This window comes from Arvicanthis niloticus, chromosome 13, assembly GCF_011762505.2.
Source record: "Arvicanthis niloticus isolate mArvNil1 chromosome 13, mArvNil1.pat.X, whole genome shotgun sequence".
In the NCBI taxonomy this organism is placed as follows: Eukaryota; Metazoa; Chordata; class Mammalia; order Rodentia; family Muridae; genus Arvicanthis; species Arvicanthis niloticus.
The window spans coordinates 67,170,422-67,186,605 of record NC_047670.1 but is presented as its reverse complement, the minus strand read 5'-3'; the positions used below and the strand labels follow the sequence as shown (position 1 = coordinate 67,186,605).

The 16,184-nt window shown below is 40.5% G+C and overlaps 1 protein-coding gene across 2 annotated transcripts in view; it reads right to left on the bottom strand.

The window, feature by feature from the left end:
• The window catches only part of Pdzrn4 (PDZ domain containing ring finger 4), a 338,484-nt gene that overhangs the window by 61,357 nt on the left and 260,943 nt on the right, over nucleotides 1–16,184 (bottom strand). For both annotated transcript variants that reach the window (XM_034516734.2, XM_034516735.2), the window contains 2 exons: nucleotides 11,890–12,146; nucleotides 8,824–8,926 (listed from right to left, as the gene is read on the bottom strand). In XM_034516734.2, coding sequence (XP_034372625.1) covers nucleotides 8,824–8,926; nucleotides 11,890–12,146 — 360 coding nt within the window. The remainder of the gene's footprint in view (nucleotides 1–8,823; nucleotides 8,927–11,889; nucleotides 12,147–16,184) is intronic.

The window sequence follows — 16,184 nt, the reverse complement described above, 5'->3', positions numbered from 1 at the left end:
ATTCTACGTGTGTCGCAGGTGGCACAAGTGCAGATGAGAGGACGAATAGTTTGTATTTGAGGCCTCTACTGGACACAAGGTAGTATAATCCTCGGCTAATGAGACACCTTTTGTTTGTATAGAATGCATTATACATCTTTACTTAATACCCAGTGAACACTGCTAACCAAACACAGACCAATGCCTTAATCAGCAGCTTCTATTCTCCAGGAAGGAGGTGAGGAACTGTAATTCCCAGGCAAGTCACACTGCCTTGAGGATTTCAATATCCATTTTAAAGACAATGTAGTATGGTAGAAAAAAAAGAATCCAAACTTAATTTGTTTTCTATATATTTTTTACTTAAATATCCAAGTGTTGTACGTAGATAAATATTGCTTTGTATTCTTTACCGACTATACCGACTATTTGAAATTAGCAAATGTATATGAATTATGCATTAAGGTGCTCTGAACCTAAAGCTAAAATTAGATATAGCATGGAGAGAAATGCAGTTTACTCCCAGTTGGTGTGGCACAGTACTGAACGCAGAGTCTGCATCCCTGTGAGTGGCAGGCTCATCCTATAAAAACTCATACAGTATAGACTGGTAATGTAAAGATCCTGCAAAAATTGAAATGATTTGACCATGCATCTGTCTCACATTGCTTATGGCAGCTTCAGTTGACTACTGAGAAGCAGGAGCTGACAAATAAGTCCACAGTCAACCCTGGGTGTCTCTGAGAAGCTTCCATGTGGGACACAGCCATTGATGCCATTACTCCCAAGGTCTACTGAAGAAATGGAGTCAGACTATGTCCATACCACTTGTTACTTCCCTTCTACAGACAGATCCAATGGCGTCTCAGAGGAAAACTGGAATCCCGGTACATTTGCTTCACACATTAGGGAAGGCAATTTTCATTTTTCCACCGTTGTGGAGCATTTAAGAAGTCAGTTGGGAAAAAAAAGTGACATACAAATATTCACCTTAAACACAACCTTTCACAGATACCTATAATGGATGCAAGGCGATCCTCTGTATGTGTGTGTGAGTGTCTTCAAACACAAAGAGCATGTTGGCACTTAGATATCATTTATACAGGTGGTATACAGAATCTTCATTTTATAGCTAGACTCCTGGTGTAATGCCTGTGTCCATGGTTACCTTGTTGAATAACTAACTTGGAAGGTTCAATTTGCTTTCACTGTTTGCTTTTCAAATAAGGCTGAGCGCTGTTATAATCAGTGAGGTGAAACGCAGATTTGCTTCATGTTTGTTTTATAAAATAATATAACCCAATCAACAGCAATACTAATCTCATTTTATTCTGCAAGAAAGCTCAAAGAATTACAATAACTTTGATGACTTCTCAACCTGTGGCCTCATTTTATAATCACGCTTGAAGGAAGACTTCTTGTTCCTAGTAGGCTCTCACAATTTAGAAAAAATGATTCAATTTAATAAACATGGGTGTTAAAATTACAAAGTGCTGACTTGCTTCTGCCTGAAATATTAAGACTGCATTACATGTGATTCTAAACTGTCAGCCCTAATTAAAGTTTGACAAAACATGAAAATTAATGCAGTCTTATAAGGTATTGGTCAACTAGGATATGTCTAGATATAAAAGATAGACACATTCCAGGACTGTGCAGGAGAAACCAGGGCATGTGGTCCTAGTGACACTGGACCCCATTGTTTCTCACCTGTACGAACTAGAACATAGATTTAGCACAATTTTTCAGCTTAAAAGTGTCTTGTGTGAAACTACCTTTCTCGTGAAGATGGTGACAATCATTCTTCAGTTACTATCTGGCAAAAGCCCATGCTTAATTGTGCTTACTTAGATTGTCAGATTAGTTGAAGTGCTGTGAGGAAAATGAAGCCTTTCACATTGTATTTCAAATTGCTACTCTGTGTCCTATTGTACTTCATACTGCTACTCCTCCTCCCGCTAGACTCCACACTGTCTGATGGACTCTTCCAGTACTCACATGGTGGCCCATGACCTTCTGCAACTCCAGTTTCAGGTCATCAGACAGCTTTTCTGATCTCTGAGGGTTCCTATAAGCATGTGGTATGCATTTATATACTCAGGCACACACACACACACACACACACACACACACACACACACACACACGTACATAGCACAAACTAAAATAAACTGATATAGTATAAAACCACCAGAATTTATCTCAAGACAAGATTATTAAAAAAAAAAAAAAATACACAACCATGTGGTATGTGCCTGTAATTGTAGAACTCAAAGAGTTGAAGCTGGAGAATTAGGAATTTGAGGCCAACAGTATCTAGCAAGACTGAGACACAGTCTCACAAAACAACAAACAAAAATAATTACATATGGCTGGAACTCAGGACATAACATAAGGAGCAGAAACCGATTATTGAATGAGGTACCAAAGCTCTGGTGGGAAAGTGAGGAGGACATTGTGGAGTACCCCTCAAGGAATGATTGTTGGCGCCATCTTGAGTCAATGGCAGACTATCAGAAGGTGAAAGAGAAAGAGGCTGTTGAGATACGCCCCAGTGAGCTAACAGTTCTGAGTTTTAACTCTTCAGGTTTTCTATCCCATTTCCCCTGTGCTCTATGATATACTGAAATGCAGATAGTCCTCTGTATGGCCTCTTGGTCCATGATGCTTCAGATCCAAACTGGTTCCTTTCAGCACTGGTTTACCCTCAGCTCCTGTGCCGATGCATGCATTAGCCTACCCTTTGGTTTGCTATTTCCCCTCATGTTAAATGAGCACTTCCTGTAGAAGTTATGAGGAAGGCACAGTGGTAGGTTAAAGTACCTGTCAAATTTGGGCTGGAGAGAGGGCTCAGGGGTTAAAGTGCTTACCGTACAAGTGTGAGGACCTGAGTTCAGATCCCCAGAACTCTCATAAATGTCAGATAAGCATGCTTCCCCACCTATAATTCCCGCACATGGAAGGTGGAGACAGAGGACCACAGGCTCAAGCTGACTAACCAGACTAGCCGCTCTACAAGCTCTGAGTTCAACCGAGAGACCTCGCCTCAAATAATAGTGTAGAGAGAAAACCATGACTCCCAATAACAACCACATACTTCTACATGCATGAACACACGCTGTCATGCACATGGAACCCCACACGAGTGATCAGATGTCTACAATCCATACACACATACACATGAAAAAAATTTGAAATTTATACCAAGTATAAGTTTTATAACTTTATACAATGATAGTTAATATCGATAAGAGCTATATTTTTAACTTCATTTTTTTTTTTGTTTTTCTCCATTTTGTCCCCTCCTTAGAAATACTGAAACAGAACTGATATTAGTATGAAAACAAATGACTCTAAGAACATGTGCTGGAAAGGGAGAGGACATTCTTGTCATTGCAGCATGGCCCTGCTTCCCTAAATCTCTCTTACAGACAGAAGAGGAGAAAGGGTCTCAGCCCCTCCTAAGCTGTCCATACAGACAGCTATGGGCCATCAGAATCGTCACTGATTCTATCATGAAATGTTTACCGAGGCCCCACTCTGGGACAGATGCCATGATGGGATGGATAATTGGACAGAGTTCTGCTTTCACTTAGAAAAATACTCAGTGCTCTACACAGTAAACTGGGGAGACTTCTCTGAGGCAACCTTGTAAATCATGAAACTGTTCAGAAGCATGACTGGTATCTAATAAATTATTCTCCTGTTTTGTAGGTGTGTGTGTGTGTATGTATATGGGTGTATGTATATGTCACTGGGTGTTTGTGTGTGTTTGTCTTGAGTGTTTGAGAGCATTCTGCATTTCTCATAACACTATTTAACCGTGAGAGAAATATGATAAACTTAAATTCTCTCAAATATTCTGCATCTATCTAGCACCGAGAATCACATTTTGCAAAACGACACCAAGCACAAAGGTTTCCTTTTGCTTTGTGTAAGTCTTGCCAAGGGGAAGCTGATTAATATGCTAAATGCTTATTCTTATTTTTATACACTAGCCAAGGTGTTGCAACTTTCAGTTATCATGTATATAGACATGTGGCATCTCCTTTCCACTTTCAATCTCAGTTTAAATAAATTCTAAAATTCCTCTTGCATCCATTTTATGACATTCACAGGGAGAGCACTTATCTCAGGCTTTGTGTACATGTTACTTCTTGATCATAGGGGGAAGGTATAAGTGGCTTCTATTAGCATAGCTAAGTCATAAACACCTGAAAGTCCAAAACTGTTGATTGATTTTTTCCTTGTGTTGCAATGAGATGTGCAGTACTACTAAAATTTTATGTATTTCTGACTCTCCCACCAGCCCTGATTTTTGAGATTTAATGATGAGTCCCACAAAACCAAAACATGATGAAAGAACAATGCAAAGCCGCTTCCTCCCTGCAGCAGGCAGAGGCAAACACATCTTTGTTAGAAGTGAGAGGGAGAACGCTATATGTCTTAGAGGCTATTCTGTAAATTATTTCTGGTGGAGGCTGGATTTGAGACCTGCTTCTGACTTGCTAAGGGCTATTTATGATTTATTTCAACCTTGACTTGCTCTAGGGGAGAGAATGAACAGGAAAATAAAGAACAGAAGCTTAGTCCTCTGTGGTATTCTGCCAGGATGCTCCTAAACTCTTAAAATAGGTACAGTGTTGAAATTCATCCCTTCAAAAATAAAATTAAAATTATGTATATATTTTAATTAGAGGGCAAGTACCATGGGTTTTGTTTGTTTGTTACAGGCACACACACATGCATGTGCGTGCACACACGCACGCACACACACACACACACATGGGTACATACACATGTGCACACACACATGTGCACACACAGAGATGGATGGATGGATAGATGGATGGATGGATAGATAGATAGATAGATAGATAGATAGATAGATAGATAAAACAAATTTCAAGGTCTGAATCTTTTGCTGTAGACTGGTCTTCCAAGGAGATATTCTCAAGTACAGTGGGGGAATCTTAAACCCAGTCAAATATTTTTTGGGGGAGAAAGTAGTGATAGGTCATGGTGAGGTGTGGGTGTCATTAATATTTTATAGAGATCCCTAACACACTAGGGTCATGATAATGTTGACATATGGTTCATAACATCTTCAAAAAAAAAAAAACTATTCACTATTCATCTAGGTTCCAAAAGAAGCTGTGAGTCTATCATATTTAAAAATCTGCATGTTTAAAATAGCCCATATGTGTTCGTAAAATAGTTAGATGAGTTCTGTTCTCTTGGGCCAATAAATCATGTACTAAAATCTCTACATATGTACTGACTAGGTATATAATCATCTCTGGTTCCGAGTCAGTCATAAGTCGGTCTGTAAAAACATGCCTAAAGACTTACATGCTCTGCATTGGAGCCAGCACAGAATGCAATCCTTAGAACTTTAGAGAGCACATCTATTATGATCCTTCCAAGGGAGGCCAGCAGCTACCTCTCAGAAGGTTTTATCCTATCCTGTTTTTTTAAAAGGCAGGAGAAAAAAAAATACTACACTGCAAATTGTTTGACAGCCCTGAGGTAAAGCATGGCTCCACAGAGACATAGATATAGCCTCAGTGCTGCTTAGACCTTATACTTGAACTGTGCCCTGCCCCATCTCCAGCTAACAATAAGTAGGCCACCTCTCTCTTTCAACTGGCTTCCCTGCTGAACGCTTTGCTCCTCCCCTGCCATGCACATCCCACATCCAGAGTGTTCTTGCATGGAGTATCACAAGGCTATGCTCTGCTCCAGCAACTTCATCTCAGAGTCAATGGATAAGGCCACTCCAGACAGCATCTTCTTACTTTGCCTCACCTCTTCCTACTCAAGCCTTCAGCAGGAGAACCTGCAATCCTTTGTTTACTATTTACTGAGCTCCCTATCACAAGCCTTGCAGTGGTTTGACTGAAAAGCATCCCCTACAGTGTTGGTTTGGGCATTTCAATGCCTGGTCTCTGGTTGGTGCTACTGTTTGGGGGAGGCATAGGCTGTGAGGCCTTGCTGGAGGAAGTGTGTCACTGGAGCTGGGCTTTGAGTTCCCAGTTCACTCTGTCTCTCAGCTTCCTGCTATCAGTGCAGAGAGTGAGGTCTCCGGCTCTTCCCTAGCCACCATGCCTCCACTCTACCCTCCTGGGCAATTGTCCCTCTGTAATCTCAAGCTTGGTTGTGATATTTTATCACAAACATATAAAAGTAGTTAAAGGAATCTGCCTGGGCCTTTGATTTCCATTTCTCTTTCTTTAAAGTTTTTTTTTTTTTTCCATGTGGCTCCACCTCTCCTTTTCTCTGGGTATCACATAAGAGAGGACTTCCTGACTACCATGTATGATGTAGGAACAACCTATCCCAATCTCAGGAGTCTCCCTCCTCAGTGACTCACTTTTCCTGGTCTTTACTTGCTTCTCTCACCCTTCACTAGAATGCATGTATTCATGTGTTGTGTTCATTGTCCAGCTTTCTTTCCTAGAAATTAAGCTACACTAGGACAGAAGGACAGGAGCATTCACCAAGTTCATACTTAGCTGGGTTGAGTTCCTTAGGACAAGTGAGTATGTGTGTGTCTGTGCATATGTGTGTGTGTGTGTTTATGTGAGTCTATATTTGTGTGCGTTTGTCTTTCTGTGGTTTGTATGTGTGCGTGTGCGTGCGTGCGTGCGTGCGTGTGTGTGTGTGTGTGTGTGTGTGTGTGTATGGTCTCTCTCTGCTTCTTTGACTGGCAGAGTGACGTGTATGCCTGTTAAGGAAGAAAATGAACAACACTCTCATTCTTTCTCTGACCACTGAATCTGTCTTCTGTAAAATGGCAAATGGAGCTCATTCCTATAGTTAATATCCATCTCACTCTCAGATATATAGGGTATATAAATCTATATAGATGTATGCACATATATGCATACATATATATATATGATAATGAAACCTTAGAGAAAGTTTGCTCATCTCAGCTGGTAACAGAAACACAGCATGTATCAGCTTTCATGTTGAACATGCAAAACATAAAGACATATTTAGTATCTGTCGATCTGCCCCCTCTCCCTTGAAAGCCGTGTGCTGGACAGGCTCTGGTAATGGCAGTACATAAGGTAGATTTTGAACCACGAGGGCTGCTGTGTTCTACTCCTGTGTGTTAGCATAGCAAAGTGAAAAGTTCTGGGTAGAACACCTATTTTCTGAATTAGGTGACTTATCCTTCAGGGATTTGCCTGTGTCTCCATCTGTCTTTTAACCATGCACGATGCTCTCATGTGTGTGTATTTTCAGGGCTGAAGACTGTCATGGCAGATGTTTTGCTTCTTTGTTTGAGGTCCATAAGAACACTCTTTACTTCAATCATTCAGAAAGGTACCTTTGGCAACAAAAATCACAGTTGACAGCAAATTGATGACGATGATGGTGTGATTAGTTGAGATTATAAGACTATGGAGAAGTCTTCTGAACATTTAGCAATGACATTGTCTTGATATAGGCATCAACTAAGGATAGATACTGACCAAAATGAGGGTTTAGTCAAGCCCCACTGAGCCCTATGGAACTGGGAGAATGTGTCCCTATTATGGGATGTCAATGGCATACTGATTAATTAAAAGATTCTTTGCTATTAACTTGCTTAGCTTCCTCCCAGACCCACCCAAAATACTGTCTTATTTTTATAAAGCTGTAAGACACATACTAAGTGAAAATCTGAAACCATGTAGGAATTCCAACTCCTAAACCCCTTTGCATCAACTGAAACAGTTTTACTAAATTATTTTAATAGGTGACAAGATGCTGTCATTTTTTCTTTGTAACTAGGTGAAATGTATTGGGTGCCTTAGTGTATGCCTTTATGTGAACAAGTTTTTAAAGTTGTTCTTAAGGGAGAAGAGGAGATAAAAATTCAACACAAATGACAATGACAAAACTCAGATATTAGGTGTCATTGCATATCTTCTGAACCCCAGGTGCAGGGAAATAATGACTTTCACAGCCACCAGCGATGACTTTTGCAGAGGAAAGATTTCAAATAAACGTCTGTTTGCTTTAGGTGAGCTTCACTGAGTTGGCCTTATTTGATTTCAGAGCCTCCTAAGGGCGAAGACTGCAGGATTTCCTGCTTGTAAAATGGAAAGAACACTTTGCTGAACTTGTATGACATCATCGGAGGCATTAAAGGGCAGAAAATCGCGGGTGCTCTGCCTGTTTGCCAGCGTCTTCTCCTCCGCAATCTACTGCGTTTCCAAATGTCAACGCACACCAAATCCAAGATTTATAGACTGCAGAAGTGAAAAAATACCAGGATAAGCACTTTAACTTTTGTGAAATGTTTTAAGTGATTATTAGATGGGCTTTGTGAAGTGTTGCAGGCTGCACATGGATCACCTAATATGCAATACAAAGACAAAACAGTTTAACAATTGTTGAACAGAGTCTTTCTCTGTTTCTAAAACAGTCAGGAAACTGCTCTTTCCAGGTCACAGAGAAAATAGAGTTGTGAATGAGAATATAGTTAAATTAATTCTACCAATTAATACCAGGCTACACAAAGAACATAATAACTTCCTTTTTAAACTTTAGAAACTCACTTATATTAAAAAGGGTAAGTATAGCTGCAATAAAGTATATATATGTATATATATATACATACATATATATACAAAGTATATATATATACATACATATATACTTTGTATATATGTATATATTTTGCAAATCTCTTAAAATATGACACAAATAACCAATGCCAAACTACTCAAAAGATCTTATCATGGGCATATAATAGACATGCAATTTTGGAGAGTAAATAAATTTCCTTGTTATGCAAAACCCCTCAACCATAAATTCATGAAGAAACGTGAAAGGAAATGGTCTTGCCTCATATTCAAAGTCTTCTGCTCTGTCTGCGTCAGCAGGCAAGCTGGAAACATACTCGTGGTCTTCATAAAATCCGTGCTCCATTGGATGAAGGGAATGGCAGCTATGGGGGAATAGAGCAACAGGTACCAGTGGATCACAAGGACTGTTTTCATGATTAAAGTGGAGTTTAGAATTTCACCGTACCCCTTTCTGCTTTAAGTCTGTTAGTTAAGGGATTCTGCCTTCAACAGAAGCACGTAGTTTTCTTTCTTTCCATGGGTGAAGCCCCTCAATGCTCTGAAGGCTGAGGGGAAGGCTCTGGCTTCCAGTTCCATTTTGTACTGAGACCAATGAGAATTTTCCTGTGGTCCACGATGCTTCCCAGACACTCTCTGGCCTGCTTCCATTCCACCAAGTATGCCAACACCTATGTATTGTATTTAGGGTTGCAACCTACCTCACAGGGGTGTGCTATGGTGCAAGACCACAGATCCAAACTGGCTGCTTGTTGGCATTTTCAGAAGCACATATTTTTCAGACTATAAATTATCCACATATTGCTGGCTATTTCCCAAGACTCTGTCCCACTGTTCTCTTTCATAACCCAACCCTCCCCTTTGATAAAGGGCATACACATAAATAGTTACCAGCATTCCTGGTGACAGACCTCTGGCACTGTAGACATTTAATAAGGTTAGTTGGTATAGACTAGTTCTCCTCTCCTAAAAGGTGAGGCCTATGCTGATGTCCTCTCACAGGTAGGAGTTAAGAGCTTGCCTGCATCTTTTTATTATGGCTATGCCTGCTGGTCTGCTAAAGTCAAGCAATAGGAGCCAACATCGCAAAAGCAGTATGATGTAGCATCCTGGCTGATTGTCTCCCAGGTAGGTACACCTCCCATTCTATGCAAACAGTTAAGGAGAAGGTGACAACTCTCTGGGCATTGATGTGTTCCCCTTACCCTTCAGGTAGTAAGAATGGAACGTTGTCATAAGAAAAACCTTAGTCATTGCCACAAACATTTCCTGAATGCCTACTGAATGCCAGGCTCTGTGCCAAGTGCTGGAAACATGCCCCTGCACAAAACCCAATTTTTGCCTTATTAAATGAGGAAAGCAACAGAGTGGCAATTCTGGTATAAGAAAATAATTAACAGGAAAATATGGACACTGTGGGGTCACAGGGTGCAGAAAGAGATGCTGCAGGAAAGATGAAGGTGCAGAACTTGAGTAAAGCATCTCTGCCTATGAATTAGGGATGCTATTCTTAGAAGCCAGACTCTAATCTTCCAGCTAAGGACCTTTGCATGTCTGTCTCCTCATCTGCAATACCGGGATGATAGTAAAGGCACTGTGTCCTAGGACTGCTGGGAGGTCTCAATGAGGCAGTAATGTAAAACCACTGGGATATTACCCAAAATGTTAGACAGTAGAAGTTAACTTTCTGCTCATTCAAGAAAGCATTTTCTGCAAGGCTTCTCTGCATCCGGATGTACTTGTTAATTTCACTGATATGTTTGTAAAATTCTACTCATTGCTCATTCCCATTCCAGAATATAAACACGAGGGGCTGCTGGCTTTACATCTGTTCATACTTTCATTTCTCAAACCTACTCCTGTGCCTGAGATAAGAGCAACTCATTGTGTATTGGGGGAATGAACACATGATAAACAAATGCACAGTGTATGCCCTCTTTCAGGCTGAGGTCTTGTGATGGTTTGTATATGCTTGGATCAGGGAGTAACACTATTAGGAGGTGTGGCCTTGTTAGAATAGGTGTGTCACTGTGGGTGTGGGCTTTTAAGACCTTCATCCTAGCTGCCTGGAAGCCAGTATTCTGCTAGCAGCCTTCAAATGAAGATGTAGAACTCTCAGCTCCTCCTGTCTCATACCTTCCTGGACATTCCCATGCTCCTGCCTTGATGATAATGTACTGAACCTCTGAATCTGTAAGGCAGCCCCAATTAAATGTTTTCCCTATAAGAGTTGCTTTGGTCATGGTGTCTGTCCAGAGCAGTAAAGCCCTAACTAAGATAGGTCTCAAGAGGGACTTTCAGAATCTTGCTTGCACATTAGAATTGCCTTGGGGAATGTTTGAGAAATTGCTCTTGCTTGAGTCCACTCTAAAATTTCTTAATTAATAGGCTAGAGGCCCAACTGAGGCTCTTCTAGTGTTCCTTAGGGGTTCCCAGGTGAGTCCCTTGTGTACCTGTGACCCTTTGAAAGAACCTATGGAGGTAACTAATAGTCTGAGACCAGACATAATAACATAGGTGTCCTACAAATAGAAGCTGGAGTAGAAATAGCTGTGAAAATGAAGGCTAAGAGGACCATTGCTTTTATGAAGCAAACCCTACACAATGTGGGAAAATTACTCAACGCAGAGAACAAACTGTGTGGGGCCAAAACCAGACAGGTAATATTATTTAAATAAAATACCCCACCTTTATATTTTGTAAAATTGGGAGGAAAACTCCTTTAATTGCTGCTTATTTCAGAGTGCTGTGTTTACTCTGTGAAAGCCAGGACCCTTTGTTTGCCTCTCACTATAGCTGGTAATTGGTTTCTTTGGAGAATTGTAGTTGAATTAAATCAATTTCCTAGATTCTTTTGTAAAGACCGGAAAAGCAAGAGAGAGAGAGAGAGAGAGAGAGAGAGAGAGAGAGAGAGAGAGAGAGAGACTGACTGACTCACATCAGAGAACCTGGTGCCAGCAAGTTACCTTCCCCTGGGCCTTAATGAGGCGTTTTGGCAGCTTTGGTGAGAAAAGTTATTTCCCTGACTAGTTATTCTGAGCCTTGAAGGGTAGAGAGAAGAAGGGTAGCTGAATGGAGCCAAGCTTTTTACTGTACCTTGGAAAGTCTGATTCCAGAGTTCAGCTAACTTTATAGCCAAGAGGGTAGCAGCAGAGACAGCTGAGAACTAATTGAAAGCACACACAGTGTGGAAATATTTCCGAACAGAACTGGGATCATGTCCCTGAAACTGCCAACTTCTGGGGTATCTGGCTCTTTCTAGTACCTACTTTCAATAGTGAAGAACAGACAAACAAAAAGGACTTTAGGAGAAAGCAGAGAGACATACCTGTCTGAAAGCAAAAATGGGCAGGTGTCTGGCACCGGAGGGGTGAGTGGTCGAAGCTTCGCCAGGGCCATGATGTGTTCAAAAGTGATGTCTGTCTGCGTACTGGCATTCATGAGCTGTACTTCCGGGGCCATGCCGTATGTTGGTCGGCTGAGGGGAGTCCGCCTTAATACCTGTACCACTATGGGCTCCTTGGCGGTTCGAAAAGCTTCCACTGCCTCTTCATGGGTGGCCTTTGAGAGATCCTTGCCATTGACCTATGAAGACACAAGGATAATGCATGTGTCAGAGTAAGGAAAAGAAAGGTACCGGCACAGACTGACCAGCTCTCATATAAATTGTTTGTATGACTATTTAATAAGTCATTACATTTGTTGAATTATCTGCCAACATAAGGAAGCAACAACCTAGTTAAAAAAAAAAAACACTTTTGCATTATTGTGAAGTATCTGGAATTGATTAACAAAACACCATCAGACTTATTAATAAAGTTTTAATCATTTAACACTGCATTAGAAAATGTTGCCTCAAATCTTCAGGTAGGTAGAAATATTGCATATGTATGCACACACCACTCAAAGAATTATCAATCTTTTGTGATATTTTAATGCTTAACTAAAAATCCAAAGTTTACGGTTTCAGGATATTGTCTCATTTCTTTATATTCATCTTTATGCAAGACCATGTTATTGAATGCATGCATGCATCATATAAAATCATCACAATTCCGCATGATAAATCAGCCAGTAGCATCAACAACACCAACAAGTTTGTTAACATGCAGAGCCACTGGATATACCTTGGACCTGATGAGACAGAACTAGGATTTTGATAGAGTTCCAGGTGACCCATCTATGCTTTGAATGAATACTAATCGAAATCCCCTTAAAAGAGGATTCTATACCCTTCTGGAGCCTCACTCATTTCAGTCTTTAAGTCTTTAAGGTAGCTTCAGACACAGAACATGGGTGAACTGTCTTCCCTTTCCCACTGATATTCCCCAACAGCGACAGAACCATTTGCATTTACGAACGGAAAAAAATTAGTCTTTTGTCTAAAGGCCAGCAGCGTCATCCCCCAGTGTTTGTAGCACCCAAACTTTTGCCTAAGTCTTTTAAAAACTGCTTTCAAATGGTGTCAAACTCTTGCCCTCAAATATGTCCTGATAACATACTTGATGAATGGTGGTTCTTTCAACGAATGTCTCTAGAGTGCAGAATTATCCAAAATTAATTAATCTTGGCTCTTGCAGATATGAAGAAGCATTTAGTAGCAAAATACTGTCCCCCAAATGCTGGAAATGGTGTAATCTCTAGACATCTGTCTAAGCCACCAGCATGTTGGTGAAACTGTTAACAATTGGCACACTCTTAACAAGCCCTGGGTGTCCAACAAGGAGAGGAAGTAGCACTGGCTGTGGAATAATTGTTGACACTCAAACGAGCACATTCTCTCTCCCCGAGTAGACAAAGAAAGTGTGTGTGCTCAGAACACGTGTAGGGCAAAGGGTACATGATACGATGCTAGCTGAGAGCGTCATAGCATTCAGAGAAAAGCTTAATGACCTATTTTCTCAATGGACCTTGAAAGAGTTAATGTGCCCTCAAAAATGAGCAATTAGGGTTCCACACCAGCGAAACACATCCTAGTTCAGTTGTTGGATGGCTAGGGAGACTCTCAGATGGAGGTCTGGGTGGCACTTAGCAGTACGCACACACTTACCAACCTGCACATTCATGGTCTGATTCTTGTCTCTGTGGACCAAACTTGAAAAATGACCCCAAAAATTTCATTGACACAACCTTACAGTATTTAACTTGGGCACATAGGATAGGTGGACACAGGACCTTTATGTACACAGTAATTCATTCCTTGAGCTAGTTCTGGATGACTGTGCTCCAAGGCTGGGGGCATCACTATTACCCTGAGGATGGATCATTAAAGAATCATAAAAAGAGGCTGGGATGGAAGAGTCCATTGCCATCCTCCATGTGTCTTGGTGTTGTCAGTATTCATGAGTTTCAGATTATGGAGATGAGCAAACATCACTGAGAAGCTTCAAGGGCCTGGACAGAGGTGAGAACTGCCCACTCCCTTCCATCCTTTATCCTTCAATTTAGTGAAGTCCCTCTTGCCATGTTCCACACCATCTCTTTCTGAAAGAACTCTCAGTGTATTTTTACCTATTTACCTTCTCCTGGAACTGAGTTGCTATGTTACCTCTAGGACAGTCTGACATCAAAAACAATCTCTACCTGACAGTAGCAGGGTGAAGACAGGTACTCTTGTCCTTTTGAAGGAGCTTTAAGCAATATCTATGGAAAAGAAATGTGTGGCCAGGATTGGCTTAGAAACACATTAGAGTCTACCAGTGTTGAAAGTGTGTCTGTCAGCAAGCAGAAAACAGACGATGTCATTAATCTAGGTTTTTTCCCTGACGTGGCTGGGTGTCTTGCCTATGTGTTAACCTAATTTTTATGTTCAGTATTTGTATTTGTTTTAGTGACCTTCAAAGCAAAAATGACTTTAAAAATTGAGTTTCCAGAAATCACAGAATGTGCGACATAAGGTTGCAGATTAGAAACCGTACAATTGAAACTTGTGAAAGAAAAAAAAAAAAAACAACAAATTTAAAACACACTAAACTCTTGTTCTGCAAAGAGACAAGATCTATAAATTGACAAGGAGGTCATAGGCCCTGAAAGGAACATATTATTGTGCTGCTAAATAGTATTGGTTGTCAAACTGCCATCTGAGTATTTATATTTGGACCCATAGAACTGGGATGTTCCCAGTCTTGGTTAGAGAGGCTTCCTTTTGCACTGAACACTACTTAATAAGAGACACATAACTGTTCATAGTGCTGAGAATAAATGCCTGAGTGCTTAGCTATAACTGCTACCCCTATCCCTAGGCTTGTGAAACATCCCAGAAGATGGGACATAAGCAGTGTAAGAATCAGAAGAGGGGAAGAACAATGCAAAATGCTGTTCTTTTGGATGCGACATGGCCATCGTATCACAACTCGAGTAGCCGTGCTTAATACCAGCAGCAGACTTTTGCAAGATTAAGCCAATCAAAATTCTGGCATGGATAGAGCAGAGACTCAGGAGGTCCACCCCTAGCTGAGAAGCTATTGGCCGGCCATGCATGGCTGTTGGGGATGGTGAGTCAGTTTTCTTTGGGGATGTGGTCACTGGTAGGCTTTTACTGCTCTAGCAGGTGACTCCTCACATGTGTGTGTATGGGCAGCATATGGTCTTGGTGAGTTAAAACCAAGACAGAAGAAGATATGAGGTTGCAGAGGGGCTACATTATGGAGATTCCAGGGAGATTGGATAGAGGCATGAGGGAGTGGATTGGTCAAACTCCACTTCATGCATGTATAAAACTCTCTAAAAACAAATAAATATTACATTAAAATGTTTCTTTCCATACTCATTTCTTGCGACACCTATTTGCTAACATTAATTTTGACAATTCTAGTCTTTATAATAAAAACTACGGAAATGCAAAATTTACTGAAAAATGTTTTAAGATACAAAAAAATAAAAATAAATAAAGCTCACAAGTTCTCATTGCAACATCCAGTGTATACCAATAATATTAACCTTCATACAGTAAGATGATCACTCACTGTTGAGTCTGTGACCTGTATACCTATTCATTCACAATCATGGCATTTATATGCAAATTTGATTATTTGTTCTAAGGACAGTCAAATGTAATCTTTAAAAAGGACTGTCATTGTAATCTCGAGTCTTTTACTTCTCTGTTGGGCAATGCTCTTTTCTGTCAGTTACCGTATGGGTGACCTCTATTTTCATAAGCCATTTAATATCTCTCAAAATAAGGAAGTCTCTGACCTTTAAAGGCCCCAGTGCCCCACGTGATCTCCTCGAAAATGTGAGGACTTACTAATACTAAATGCCGTTTTTTTCACTTCACTTGAAGTTCATCAACATATTGTTAGCCTTCCGAAAGGTCAGCATTTTATAAATTACGGCTTTCACAACAGAAGAAAGAATTAGATTAATTAGGACTTTTCTGGCAGTTGCCTTGCTCAGTTATCTGCAGGTATGGCCAAGAGGAAGAATATTGGAAAAATATTTAACACTAATTCTGTTTAAAAAAATGTGCAGCAAATCAACAAATAATTAGTTGTAAACAGTTTTTCCAAGTATTTAAACCATCATGGGATTTGGTGTCTGGCGGAGCCTGTCCTTATGGATTTGGTTCCTCATTGTATTGTATTGCTACCTTCTCCTTTTTTTTTCTAGATCCTTCTGTGGTTC